Source organism: Stenella coeruleoalba (assembly GCF_951394435.1).
Source record: "Stenella coeruleoalba genome assembly, chromosome: 7".
In the NCBI taxonomy this organism is placed as follows: domain Eukaryota; kingdom Metazoa; phylum Chordata; class Mammalia; order Artiodactyla; family Delphinidae; genus Stenella; species Stenella coeruleoalba.
Window position 1 is genome coordinate 115,583,202 of NC_137153.1, and position 14,876 is coordinate 115,598,077.

The window sequence follows — 14,876 nt, forward strand, 5'->3', positions numbered from 1 at the left end:
TCAGGAGCCAGAAATTTTAGGACCCTTTTCTCTCTCCTCTTGGCTTCCCTCTGTCCACCTCCATTCTAATTTTGTAGACTGCTGTTCTTTGGTCCACATAGCAGGGCCAGAGCCCCACTGCTTACATGTGTACATGTCACAGGAGTGGCCACTTCAAGGAATCGACTCTGTCAGCTGGCTGATCAGCTCAGTGTGACTAGTCCTAATCTAACTAGCCAGTGTGGAAGATGGGGCACACAGGATCTGTAATACAAACGTAGCTTCTGTGTTGCTGAGGATGGAGGAAGGCAGGTCGAAGAGAAGGGGGGAATCACTGTGAGTTGGGCAAGATCCTTTAGAAGGTTTTCCCTAGAGTTGCAAATGACTTCTCTAGGGACATCAGCCACACCCGTGGCATCTGTAACAATTCAACACCTGTTTCTATACTACTGTCCATCTCTCGGCTGTGTCAGTTTCAGAATTAGTTGACTCTGCAAATAAGGAATTCCTTCGAAATAGTACCACGCTTTGTGTACTTTCTCATCCCCCACATCATGGATTTGATTGTCATACATTTTTCCGCATCTGTATTTTGGCTTTAGGCTTTGACCTTCTGTAGGGCTACACAGCTGGGTTTGTATAGAGGATTTGTTACTGCGGTGGTGAAAAAAATAGATTGACTGCAGTTGTATCTTTTCCCTAACTTTGTCTTTCATACCCAGGCTCAAAGCTGAAGGAGATCTTTGACAAGATCCACAGCTTACTCTCTGGAAAACCCGTTCAGTCTGGTGGGCGCTCTGTGTCCGTCACACTTAACCCACAGGGCCTGGACTTTGTCCAGTACAAACTGGCAGAGAAATTTGTGGTGAGGAACCTTGTTGCCAAAGGTATGGGAAGAAGAGGCTGGTGCACAACCTTTAAACCTTTCTAGAGTATTAACTTAAAATCACCCCCTGTCTGTGCTCCCAGAAACAAGGGGAGGAGGAAGTGGCCTCCCATCATGAAGCAGCATTCCCCATCGCAGTCGTGGCGTCCGGAATCTGGGAGCTCCACCCCAGAGTGGGGGACCTCATCCTTGCTCATCTGCACAAGAAGTGTCCTTACTCTGTTCCTTTCTATCCAGCTTTCAAAGAGGGAATGGCTTTGGAAGATTATCAGAGGTGAAGTTGTTTTTCTCCTTGCTCACTATCCCTAGAGTGATGAATGAAATAGAAATAGAACTGGGATTTGTTTCCTCTCCTCAGAATATCTCTTATGTACCTTGAACATTCTATCAGAGAATACAGTGTCTTTCAAACTGTCTTTGAAAGACTTACTGTCTTGCAAACTGGGTGGCTTTAGAACACTGGATTTAGAATCCAGGGGTCTTAGAATTTTATTCCTGCTTTGTCTTTTAATAGATTTGCAAAAATGGGGAAATCATTTAATCTCTTTAAACATTATTTTCATGATTTGTAAATGGGGGTAATGATATCCATTACCTCCTGGGAATTTACCTCTCAGGGTTTATATGATGCACAGATTTGATAATAGATGTGAGTAGCATGTAAAAATGTATTAATAATAATGCTAAATGTAGTAATAATATAGTTACTTTTAGCCATAAAAAGTAATTGGTCACCCTCACTTTGGCCTTGTCACATTGAATATTTTCTTCCCACATAGGATGCTTGGCTACAAAGTGACGGATTGCAGAGTAGAACAGCAAGACAGCTTTCTAAAACGCATGTCCGGGATGATCCGTCTCTACGCTGCCATCATCCAGCTCCGGTGGCCGTACGGAAACCGACAAGAGGTAGTAGAAGCGGCTTAGTATCGATAATGAGAGGTTGGACCAGAGTCCACGTTAGTGTATCTTACCTGCAGGAAATACTGACCTTTCAGAGAGGCAGTTCAGTCACATGATAAGTTAAAGACTATTGCTGCTTCATAGGTACTCTTCAGAGAAGTTGATGTTGATTATTAGGAAACTTTTGGATCATCAGGGTCATTTGTTCAGAGACTAATTGGTGCCTTAGAGGCCATCTGGGTCACATACCTTACTTCACAGATGGACAGACGGAGGCTTAGCAAGCTGTAGTGATACAAACTTGTCAATGACAGAGCCACGGCTGGGGGCCAGGGCTTTGACCTGCCAGCCCAGTTCTTTTTTCAAGGAATGGAGATTAGAGGGTTGGAGAAGTTGATGGACTTGGAAACCTAAAGAGAAAGGAATATAGGTTGATTGAATCCAAGAAGTTTTTATTGTGCACCTGCTATGTCCCAGGTTCTGTGCTAAAGATACCAAGAATAATAAATAAAATGTCTATGAGAGTAACTGTGGAATCCCTGAAACTGAAGCTGACAGCCCTGTGTTGCAGGGATGCTGTGAAGAATGTGTGGATACCAGTGTATGCAGTATTTAAAAACAGAGTTTGTTTGGCTTGTGTTGCTTCTGCCCTGTGGCAGCTGCTTAGGTTAGCTGATCTGGGGGTTCATGTCCTTTTGGTAATGGCTGGTTGATAATGGTGGAAATTTAGATCTCTGCATAAAATGAGATTAAACAGTGACCGACTCTCTCCTCCCAGATTCACCCTCATGGCTTAAATCATGGCTGGCGCTGGTTGGCACAGATCTTAAACATGGAGCCCCTGTCAGATGTGACAGCCACCCTCCTCTTTGATTTCTTGGAGGTACGTAATACAGCTATCACACGAGAGAGAGCCAGTGGTTGAAGCAGCCTTGGGCCACTGTGTGACGTGACTGGGAAAGGAATATAGAGATAGAGACTAATGGGAATTTCCTGGCAGTCCAGTGGTTACAACTCCGCGCTTTCACTGCGAAGGCGTAGGTTCAGTCCCTGGTCAGGGAACTAAGATCCCACATGCCGCATAGCCAAAAAATTTTAAAAATACATAAATATATATACAACAAAAGATGTTCTTTTTACCTTTATCACTTAGGAAATTACAAGGATCTTAGGAGCTAAAAAAAAAAAGAAATAGAGACTTAACGGTGAACAGCATTAGCGTCCAGTATCATAAATTTTTTCCTGATCCCCAAGACAAAGCTAGCTTTTGATTTTTCTTCCCAGTGTACTTTCCTTCGCTGTGTGGTTGTCTTCTCGTTCTAAAGAACAGAAAACTGTACATCCCAGTACAAGTGAAAAGGAATTTGTTTTAGGGATATAGAACTGACTCACTCCAGAATCAAGGGTAGGATGTGCGGTTGAATCTCATCAGGGCCTGGAACCAGGAACTGGAATGTCACCAGGTACCAAGGCAGCCTCCCCCTGGGACCACGTGGTCTTCCATGTCTGCTCTTCCTGCAGGTTGCCTCCTTCTTGCTCTATAAGCCAACTTTCTGAAGTTTTCTGTGCGTAGTGGAGAAGATGCCATCCTGGGCTATATCCCTCAGCCTCAGTGTGGTCACCCAGTGTAATGGGACTAATGTCCCACCATTGTGATTGCTGATTCCCAGGAGAGAAAATATGATTAACCAGCTTGGGTCACAGATTACCAGTCTCGTCTAGGAGGCTCCGTGTAGTCCTCTCTGCCCATTAGGGACCCCACTACAGGGAAAGGGTAGGATTTCTGTGGAAAGGAGACAGTTCTTAAAGAATAAAGGCTTGGGGCACAGGCCATAACAAATCTGGGACCATTTGACCTATAACGCCAACAGTTTCTAGTCACCTTAAAGCCCCTGAAGTCACAATATGGAAAGTATGTCAAACCTTTACAATCAATAGTAAGTTAAGGGTTTTTTTTGTTTGGTTGGTTTCTTTTGAATTTTATTTTATCTATTTTTTATACAGTAGGTTCTTATTAGTTATCCCTTTTATACATATAAGTGTATATATGTCAATCCCAATCTCCCAATTCATCCCACCACCACCACCCCCAGCCACTTGCCCCCCTTGGTGTCCATATGTTTGTTCTCTGTGTCTGTGTCTCCACTTCTGCCCTGCATACAGGTTCACCTGTACCGTTTTTCTAGATTCCACATATATGCGTCAATATACGATATCTGTTTTTCTCTTTCTGCCTTACTTCACTCTGTATGACAGTCTCTAGATCCCTCCACGTCTCTACAAATGACCCAATTTCGTTCCTTTTTATGGCTGAGTAATATTCCATTGTATATATGTACCACATCTTCTTTATCCATTCATCTGTCAATGGGCATTTAGGTTGCTTCCACGACCTGGCTATTGTAAATAGTGCTGCAATGAACATTGGGTTGCATGTGTCTTTTTTTTTTTTTTTTTTTTTTTTTTCCGTACGCGGGCCTCTCACTGTTGTGGCCTCTCCCATTGCAGAGCACAGGCTCCGGACGCACAGGCTCAGCGGCCATGGCTCACGGGCCTAGCTGCTCCGCAGCATGTGGGATCTTCCCGGACCGGAGCACGAACCCGTGTCCCCTGCATCGGCAGGCGGACTCTCAACCACTGTGCCACCAGGGAAGCCCACATGTGTCTTTTTGAATTATGGTTTTCTCTGGGTATATGCCCAGTAGTGGGATTGCTGGATCATATGGTAATTCTGTTTTTAGTTTTTTAAGGAACCTTCATACTGTTCTCCATAGTAGCTGTAGCAATTTACATTCCCACCAACAGTGCAAGAGGGTTCCTTTTTCTCCACACCCTCTCCAGCATTTGTTGTTTGTAGATTTTCTGATGATGCCCATTCTAACTGGTGTGAGGTGATACCTCATTGTAGTTTTGATTTGCATTTCTCTAATAATTAGTGATGTTGAGCAGCTTTTCATGTGCTTCTTGGCCATCTGCATGTCTTCTTTGGAGAAATGTCTATTTAGGTCTTCTGCCCATTTTTGGAGTGGGTTGTTTGTTTTTTTAATATTGAGCTGCATGAGCTGTTTATATCTTTTGGAGATTAATCCTTTGTCCATTGATTCGTTTGCAAATATTTTCTCCCATTCTGAGGGTTGTCTTTTCATCTTGTTTGTAGTTTTCTTTGCTTTGCAAAAGCTTTTAAGTTTCACTGGGTTCCATTTGTTTATTTTTGTTTTTATTTCTGTTACTCTAGGAGGTGGATCAAAAAAGATCTTGCTGTGATTTATGTCAAAGAGTGTTCTTCCTATGTTTTCCTTTAAGAGTTTTATAGTGTCTGGTTTTACAATTAGGTCTTGAATCCATTTTGAGTTTATTTTTGTGTATGGTGTTAGGGAGTGTTCTCATTTCCTTCTTTTACATGTAGCTGTCCAGTTTTCCCAGCACCACTTATTGAAGAGACTATCTTTTCTCCATTGCATATCCTTGCCTCCTTTGTCATAGATTAGTTGACCATAGGTACATGGATTTATCTCTGGGCTTTCTATCCTGTTGCATAGAATCAATAGTAAAGTTTGATTCACGTTTTCTGAAACACCTGGCTACCTGGCAGTCTGGTTAAATGGAGGTATTACCGTATATGAGAAATGCTTCGGAAGAAAGCTGGATTTTAATTCCCTTGCTTAGCTGGCTAAGTGGCATCGTGGTTGAAATTCTTGATAGGCACAAAAGGCAAAGGTCTGATTGTCCTTTATGGATCTCTCATATGAGTGTGAATTTTCATTCTCTGCTCTGACAGTGCCCACCTTCCCCTCTAGGTGTGTGGGAATGCCCTCATGAAGCAGTACCAGGTCCAGTTCTGGAAGATGATACTTCTCATCAAAGAGGACTACTTCCCCAGGTATTAGACTTGTTGGGTAGACACCAGGGGATTTGGTAGGTGAAAACTTATGACGTCAGATACTGTGGCTGCTGTTACATGCTGTTTCTGACTCAGTTAAGCACCTGTGTTAAGTGTAACATCTGCTCCCATCCATCTCCTCTTTGTTATTTGAATAAACGCTTCTGAAGTCTCTCTTAAATATTGTTGACTAAATAAAAAAAAACAATTAGGAAGATCTTGGATTCAGATACCTGACATTTTTTAAACTCTCTTCTTTTCTAAACTCCCCCAGATAATCTGGGATGGTGATTACATGCAGTCATGAATGAAACCAAGGAGGCAAACTCCCTCAGTAAATCAGTTGGTGAAACTGATTGGTCAACCAGTTTGCTTGACTCTGTTGTGGCTTTAACCTTCCAGGACCCTGCTCATTCCTCTCAACTCACTGGCCTTTCAAAGTGGGGAAAGGCATTGGCAGCACCCATCCCACCTGATCACAAAGACCTTGGAAAGGAACAGTGCTCTCTTTTCCTTTATCCACTTATTTGAAAAAAATAAGGGGACTTCCCTGGCGGTCCAGTGGTTAAGACTCCATGCTTCCACTGCAGGGGGCATGAAAAAAGAAAAAAGAAAAGAAAAGAAAAAAATGTTGAGACCATTTAGTAGAGCGACAGCATCCAGTCTAGAAGACATGTCTGTGAGTCATTTGATCTGCCTCTTCCTCCAGATCAGCAGGTCTCTTAACTCCTCCAAAAGATAAGTGTGAGTCATAGGTGTGACTCACCTGTCTTCTTTCTCTCCCTGTAGGATTGAAGCCATCACCAGCTCAGGACAGATGGGTTCCTTCATACGCCTCAAGCAGTTCTTGGAGGTAAGATGCCCTTAGACCAGCACATCCCAGACTGTTGTCGGCCTCCAGTGCACCTGTGTCTGACATGTCTTGCACATCCAGACTCTGACTGTGGTCTCTTCCTCTTGATTTTTCCCAACCCTACTGTTTTGTCCATCCACCCCTCTTCACCTTAAGGGCCGCTATTTCATCGTCTTCCTACGCGTCATTGTCCATACTGCCCGTGGGGAAAAACTCTCCTAAGAGATGAATAAAATATATGTAGTGAATCTTAGCTCACTGATACACTTTTTGCATGTTGGCCAAGGTTCTTTTCTCAGTCTCAGGTCTAGGGAACAGGTATGTGTGGTCACTTTTCTCCACGAAAACAGACTACAGTTTGAGCCAGACTCCTCTCCTTTTTCCAAGTGCCAAAAAACTTTACGTTTTGGTATGTCTGCCAAGACAGCCAACTGACTTCCAGTTTCCAGTAGCCCAGTTGGGGAAATTGCAGTAGTGAAAGGTGAGGCCAGGCTGTGGGAGATGAGAGTGGGACAGACATTAACAATACCCTGGCATTTGTCCTCCACTGCAATTCATGCAGAAGGAGAAGTCTTATAGACAACCTTTTTTTCTTTTTTCAATTAATTTTTATTGGAGTATAGTTGATTTACAATGTTGTGTTAGTTTCTGCTGTACAGCACAGTGAATCAGTTATGCATAAACATATATCCACTCTCTTTTAGATTCTTTTCCCATATACGTCATTGCAGAGTATTGAGTAGTTTCCTGTGCTATACAGTAGGTTCTTATTAGTTATCTGTTTTATATAGAGTAGTGTGTATATGTCAGTCCCAATCACCCAATTTATCCCTCCCCCCACCCCGTAACCATAAGTTTGTTTTCTACATCTGTGACTCTATTTCTGTTTTGTAAAGAAGTTCATTTGTACTATTTTTTTTAGATTCCATATATAAGCGATATTATATGATATTTGTCTTTCTCTGACTTACTTCAGTCAGTATGACAGTCTCAAGTCCATCCACATTGCTGCAAATGGCATTATTTTGGGTTTTTTATGGCTGAGTAATATTCCATTGTATATATATGTACTATATCCATAGGACTTACTTCCACTTGCTGTCCCTCAAAGTTTCTTCCAAACTTTCAGTGTTGGAAGCAGTGTTATCAGAGAATCATTCTGTTTTCCTTGTCTTTCCCTGACCAGAAATGTTTGCAGCGCAAGGAGATTCCTGTCCCCAAGGGCTTTCTGACTTCCTCCTTCTGGCGTTCCTGATGTTACTCCATCGCCCACCATCACCATTTTGTTGCAAAGGGACAATAATAAAGCAACTGAAGACAGCTGTATTTGGGAGAAGTCATGTCAATATGTGTTTTGTGTACTTGTACCTTGTCACTAGGAGAGCAGATTTTCATGGGTCACAGATCTAAGAGGTCCTTTAGTAGATGTGATGACTCCTTAAAGGGGTCCGCATGGCAGAGTAAGCAGAATTGGCCTTTCTCATTTTTGCAAAAAATTTGAAAAAAAAATTATGAGAAGAGTTTAGCACTTGATCTCACCCTTGATTTCCTTTGTCTCTAGTATCTTTCAGAAAGTAGGTTAATACCTTGACCATTTCACTCTGAGCTGAAGTGGCTTTCACTCCACCACCACACCCCAGCCCCTCCCCCCATGCTGACCCTGTTCAGAATAATTCCCAGGAGGAGCAAAGACTCAAGGTCACCTTTAAAGTAGCAGTTAATAGATGAGGCCCAAACCCTCACATGCAGGACTGGGTTATGTTTGTTTTGCCTTAGTCAGCTTGTGAAGTAATTATAAATTCAGAAGAAATGCCAGGTGTAGACATGGGCTAAGTCAGTCCCAGACTGCATCGGAGGTAGCTTAGTGTCTGGGATTAGGACTGTTAACACATGTTATATTGAACCAGGAAACACTGTTTGTCTTCTTGCTTTGGAATTTGGTTCCTGGATGAGTCGGCATGCGTGAACCAAACTTTGTTTTTCAATTTGAGTTAAGATGGGCTGAGGTGGAGCTTGCAACATTGTACATGCGCTGAGCATCCGTAAGCAATGAGTCAGGGGTTTAATAAAGATTTGGGGAAGAATTGAGAACTGCCTTATAATTTTTTTACATGTTCTGAGTAATGAATGATGATAGATTTGCCTGACTAAAGCCACTACAAAAATCCAGAGTCTGGCTGTTCAGATAAGAGTTGAGATTTGCTTTATGGAAAGACTCATTCTCTTGGATCTATTCCTCTGTGGTAAATGTTGTATGTGGGGTTGTGTTTCTTGTGGAGGATTCTCTGGTAATCTTGAGTCGCTCGAAGCGACCCATTCTGTGAATTATTGACCGTAGTGCCAAAAGATAAGTAATAAAGCTTGATTTTTAAAAACCCCTTGCTGGTATCTAGTCTGTTCAGTATGATCAACTTCCTGTATCTGGAGCTGTGTAAATCATAAGGGGCATGGTTGTGCCCGAGTCTAGGTATAGAGTGGTGTGTTTTTCTCTTTTTTGTCTTCTTGACCTTCACCTTGGGAAAACTGATTTTTTTTCTGTCATTTCTTTTGTGGAATTATGTACCAATAACTGACCCTGTTTTATCTACCAGATGGGAAAGAATTAAAGTCTTTTGATGTGGACACAATGGAATGAACACTGGGGAAGGAGTCTAGAGACTTGGGTTCAATTCACTTTTTTTTTTTCCACATCTTTAATGGAATATAAATGCTTTACAATGTTGTGTTTCTGCTGTACAGTAAAGTGAATCAGCTGTATGTATACATATATCCCATATCTCCTCCCTCGTGAGCCTCCCTCCTGCCCTCCCTATCCCATCCCTCTAGGTCGTCACAAAGCATCGAGTTGATCTCCTTGTGCTATGCAGCAGCTTCCCACTAGCCATCCATTTCACATTTGGTAGTGTATATATGTCAGTGCTACTCTCTTACTTCATCCCAGCTTCCCCTTCCCCCCCCCGTGCCCTCAAGTCCATTCTCTACGTCTGCGTCTTTATTCCTGCCCAGCCACTAGGTTCATCAGTACCGCTTTTTTAAATTCCATATATATGTGTTAGCATACAGTATTTGTTTTTCTCTTTCTGACTTACTTTACTCTGTATGACAGATTCTAGGTCCATCCACCTCACTACAAATAACTCAGTTTTTTTCCTTTTTATGGCTGAGTAATATTCCATTGTATATGTGTGCTACATCTTCTTTATCCATTCATCTGTTGGTGGACATTTAGGTTGCTTCCATGTCCTGGCTTTTGTAAATAGTGCTGCAGTGAACACTGTGGTACATGACTCTTTTTAAATTATGGTTTTCTCAGGGTATATGCCCAGTAGTGGGATTGCTGGGTCATATGGTAGTTCTATTTTAGGTTTTTTTTTTTGTTTTTTTTTTTGCAGTATGTGGGCCTCTCACTGTTGTGGCCTCTCCCATTGCAGAGCACAGGCTCTGGACACGCAGGCTCAGCAGCCATGGCTCACGGGCCCATCCGTTCCACGGCATGTGGGATCCTCCCGGACCGGGGCACGAACCCGTGTCCCCTGCATCGGCAGGCAGACTCTCAACCACTGCACCACCAGGGAAGCCCCTATTTTAGTTTTTTAAGGAAACTCCATACTGTTCTCCATAGTGGCTGTATCAATTTACATTCCCACCAACAGTGCAGGAATGTTCCCTTTTCTCCACACCCTCTCCAGCATTTATTCCTAGAGTTTTTGAGTTGGCTATTCTGTCTGGTGTGAGATGATATCTCATTGTAGTTTTGATTTGCATTTCTCTAATGATTAATGATGTTGAGCATTCATTCTTTCATGTGTTTGTTGGCAGTCTGTATATCTTCTTTGGAGAAATGTCTGTTTAGGTCTTCTGCCCATTTTTGGATTGGGTTTTTGTTGTTGTTGTTATTGAGCTGCATGAGCTGCTTGTAAATTTTGGAGATTAATCCTTTGTCAGTTGCTTCATTTGCAAATATTTTCTCCCATTTTGAAGGTTGTCTTTTGGTCTTGTTTATGGTTTCCTTTGCTGTGCAAAAGCTTTGAAGTTTCATTAGGTCCCATTTGTTTATTTTTGTTTTTATTTCCATTTCTCTAGGAGGTGGGTCAAAAAGGATCTTGCTGTGATTTATGTCATAGAGTGTTCTGCCTATGTTTCCCTCTAAGAGTTTTATACTGTCTGGCCTTTACATTTAGGTCTTTAATCCATTTTGAGTTTATTTTTGTGTATGGTGTTAAGGAGTGTTCTAATTTCATTCTTTTACATGTAGCTGTCCATTTTTCCCAGCACCACTTATTGAAGAGGCTGTCTTTTTTCCATTGTATTTTCTTGCCTCCTTTGTCAAAGATAAGGTGACCATATATGCTTGGGTTTATCTCTGGGCTTTCTGTCCTGTTCCATTGATCTATATTTCTGTTTTTGTGCCAGTACTGTATTGTCTTGATTACTGTAGCTTTGTAATATAGTCTGAAGTCAGAGCCTGATTCCTCCAGCTCCATTTTTCTTTCTTAAGATTGCTTTGGCTATTCAGAGTCTTTTGTGTTTCCATACAGATTGTAAAATTTCTTGTTCTAGTTCTGTGAAAAATGCCATTGGTAATTTGATAGGATTTGCATTGAACCTGTAGATTGCTTTGGGTAGTATAGTCATTTTCACAATATTGATTCTTCTAATCCAGGAGCATAGTATATGTCTCCATCTGTTTATGTTATCTTTGATTTCTTTCATCAGTGTTTTATAGTTTTCTAAGTACAGGTCTTTTGCCTCCTTAGGTAGGTTTATTCCTAGATATTTTATTCTTTTTGTTGTGATGGTAAATGGGATTGTTTCCTTGATTTCTCTTTCTGATCTTTCGTTGTTAGTGTATGGGAATGCCAGAGATTTCTGTGCATTAGCTTTGTATCCTGCAACCTTACCAAATTCATCGATTAGTTATAGTAGTTTTCTGGTGGCATCTTTCAGATTTTCAATTCACTTTTAGGTTTGTGACCTTGAGTGGGTCATCCACTCTCTGAACCTCAGTATCCCCACCTGCGAAACACAAGAATTGGACCAGTCACCAGATGAGTAGTTTTCAAATTGTGCTCAGTAGCGGTGCCTTAGGGCAGAGCTTCCCTGCTGTGTGTCATAGCATACTGATCTCTGTAGCCCATGGGGCCCGTGGCCGTTTGCACTTCCTCTCTCTACCTGTGCTTTACAAATGGCATTTTCTGTGCATCATGATGGAACAACTTGGGAAGCACTGGGTGCTTGGGTGTTGAGTGGATGGGGCTCAGCTGTATAGTCAGTCAGCATATGGAGGCTTTGTGCAAATTTTTGAAAGGCTTCCCTTCCTACTACTGCCATCTGCTGGAAAGCTGTTCTATTAATAACTATGAAAATGGAACCAGGAGGTGAGCAGTGCCTCTTACTGGAGTTAAGCAGCTCACATTTGCACGGCCTTTAATAGGACTAATGGGCCTGCATGGAATGCTGGGATTCTCTCTGCCACAGCATTTTTGCTTTATGTGCTGTATATATTGGAGTTCTTTGTAACATTATATATGGGAAAGTTCTGCCAAAAATGAAATATAAAAAAAAAAATCACTGGACAAGATGATCTCTAAGGTCTCCTCCACTTTGAATTTGTACCACTCCATAGCAGACACCTCTTACAATATTTGAATCTTCTTTCTCTAGACATGTTTAACAGTCTTGCACGTGTCATTTAAAGCTTGGTATTCCTATTGGGTTCTTGATGGTAAACCAAGAAAGGAGAGCATCACAGAGGCCAGGTTTTCAATACTCACTGATAGCGTTGCCTCCAGAGGTAGAGATTGCCGGCCGATAGCAGTGACTCCTGGTGGATGGTAGCGTCAGATTTCTAAGAGTAGAATACCAAGGACTGCATTTGCCTTTAAATTCGAGCGCTCACTTGCCTGCTTGCCTCCTTTCAAGTTTGACCTCATTTCTTAGGCTGAGTGCCCATATTTTTGTCTTATCATGGTCCTACATCATTTATTTATTTATTTATTTATTTATTTATTTATTTTTGGCTGCGTTGGGTCTTCGTTGCTGCACGTGGGCTTTCTGTAGTTGCAACGAACGGGGGCTACTCTTTGTTGTCATGCGTGGGCTTCTCACTGCGGTGGCTTCTCTTGTTACAGAGCATGGGCGTCAGTAGTTGTGGCTCACAGGCTCTAGAGCGCAGGCTCAGTAGTTGTGGCGCATGGGCTTAGTTGCTCCGCAGCATGTGTGATCTTCTCAGACCAGGGCTCGAACCCGTGTCCCCTGCATTGACAGGCGGATTCTCAGCCACTGCGCCACCAGGGAAATCCTGTTCTACATCATTTTAAAGCAAATTTGATGATGAATTGGAAGTTCCAATGGGAGAGAAACCCAACACATCCCTTGGATAGAAGAATGGAGTTGTTCTGGAGGTTTCCCACCCACGTGCTAGGAGCTTTCCCCCACTTCTCAAGCTTCCTGTGGTGATAGCAGTGACGTAATTAAGTTTGAATGTCTTCTATCTCAGTGCCAGGAAAAAAGAGCTCCAGAGCTTCCCACAGGTGCCTTATCAGGCTTGGCCATTCACTTCCCTGTTCTCCGTGCCATTAATGAATCCCTGATATTAGGTCCTGTGGACCTGCAGAAACCAGATGAAAGCTATGGTCTCCCAGCTATGTGATGGATTTCCAGAAACACCCATTAGAGAGGAATTTATAATATCATCTAGTTTACAGCCAGGCTCCATTTATTTTAAATATCAATCTACACAGATGATGTAGTCAAGAAACATTTTTCTTTTAGCTCCTTCAGGATGTTTGCACTAAATGTAGTACATGATGCTGGATTGGAACCTGGTCCGGGAAAAAAAAGATCATTCTGTGTGTTTGTCTTGTAAAGGATGTTGGGACAATTAGCAAAACTTGAATAAGGTCTGTATGTTAGATAGCAGTATTATGTCAACATTAATTTCCCGACTTTGATCACTGTATTGTGGTTATAAAAATAAAAGTACTTGTTCTTAAAGTACTTAGGGGTGACTGGACATGACGTCTGCAACTTATTCTCAAATGATTCAGGGGGAAAATATCTACACGTGTGTGTCTATGTGTAAGTATATACCATCAGAATAATGGAGCAAGTGTGGTCAATTGTTAACAAATTGGGGAATCTGGTTGAAGGGTGTATGGGATTTGTTTCTATTACTCTTGTAATTTTTTACAAATCTGAAATTATTTCAAAATTAAAAGATAATCCTCTTCCCCACTTAAAAAAAAACAAACAACAGCAACAAAATCAGGCCTACAATTCTGGTGAGGTGACAAATTCAAGCTCTAGAACCTACAACCCTGCAAACAGGACGGTGATGCCAAAGGTGACCTTGAAGCCATCAACCTGTAGCAGGGATGGAAATTTGACCCTAAACAGGTTTTGCTGGGACTTCCCTGGTGGCGCAGTGGTTGGGAATCCACCTGCCAATGCAGGAGACACGGGTTCGAGCCCTGGCCCGGGAAGATCCCACATGCTGCAGAGCAACTAAGCCCATGCGCCACAACTACTGAGCCTGAGCTCTAGAGCCCACGAGCCACAGCTACTGCGCCCACGTGCCACAACTACTGAAGCCTGTGTGCCTAGAGCCCATGCTCCGCAACAAGAGAAGCCACCGCAATGAGAAGCCTGCACACCGCAAGGAAGAGTAGCCCCCACTCACAGCAACTAAAGAAAAAGCCTGTGTACAGCAATGAAGACCCAACACAGACTAAATAAACATATTAAAAAAAAAAGATAATCCTCTCCCCCACTTAAAAATAAAAACAAACAGCAACAACAAAATCAGGCCTACAATTCTGATGAGGCGACAAATTCAAGCTCTAGAACCTACAACCATGAAAACAGGATGGTGATGCCAAAGGTGACCTTGAAGCCATCAACCTGTAGCAGGGATGGAAAGTTGACTCTAAACAGGTTTTGCTGGACTTCCCTGGTGGTCCAGTGGTTAAGAATCCACCTTCAATGCAGGGGATGCAGGTTCAATCCCTGGTCGGGGAACTAAGATCCCACATGCCACAGGGCAACTAAGCCCACGTGCCGCAGCTACTGAGCCCACACTATCTGGAGCCTGCGCGCCACAACAAAAGTTCCCGCATGCCGCATCAAAGATCCTGTGTGCCGCAACTAAGACCCGATGCAGCCAAATAAATAAGTAAATATTTAAAAAAATAAACAGGTTTTGCAAAATGCTTCCTACTTAAAGTGAAGTAGGTGACTGGGGGGTAGAATTTTAATTCGATGGAGAACGAGATTTACAAACTTGGAGTGCTTGATGGTTTGAACTAAAAGTTACCATAGTGCAGAAGAAAGCTCCATTTCATCTAGGTCAGCTTCGTCCAGGAAGTTTTTCTGCA

General features: G+C 42.4%; 1 protein-coding gene across 3 annotated transcripts in view; it reads left to right on the plus strand.

Annotated features, from left to right (window-relative positions):
• Nucleotides 1-8,873, plus strand: part of GLE1 (GLE1 RNA export mediator) — a 43,866-nt gene extending 34,993 nt beyond the window's left edge. For 2 of the 3 annotated variants that reach the window (XM_079926721.1, XM_079926722.1), the window contains 7 exons: nucleotides 702-844; nucleotides 949-1,139; nucleotides 1,645-1,774; nucleotides 2,547-2,651; nucleotides 5,566-5,648; nucleotides 6,438-6,501; nucleotides 7,688-8,873. In XM_079926721.1, the coding sequence (XP_079782847.1) occupies nucleotides 702-844; nucleotides 949-1,139; nucleotides 1,645-1,774; nucleotides 2,547-2,651; nucleotides 5,566-5,648; nucleotides 6,438-6,501; nucleotides 7,688-7,756 (785 nt within the window). In that variant the 3' untranslated portion in view covers nucleotides 7,757-8,873. Of the gene's footprint in view, nucleotides 1-701; nucleotides 845-948; nucleotides 1,140-1,644; nucleotides 1,775-2,546; nucleotides 2,652-5,546; nucleotides 5,649-6,437; nucleotides 6,502-7,687 lie in introns of all 3 variants that reach the window. The other variant, XR_013829095.1, reaches the window with a different exon arrangement.
• Nucleotides 8,874-14,876: the final 6,003 nt, after the last annotated feature.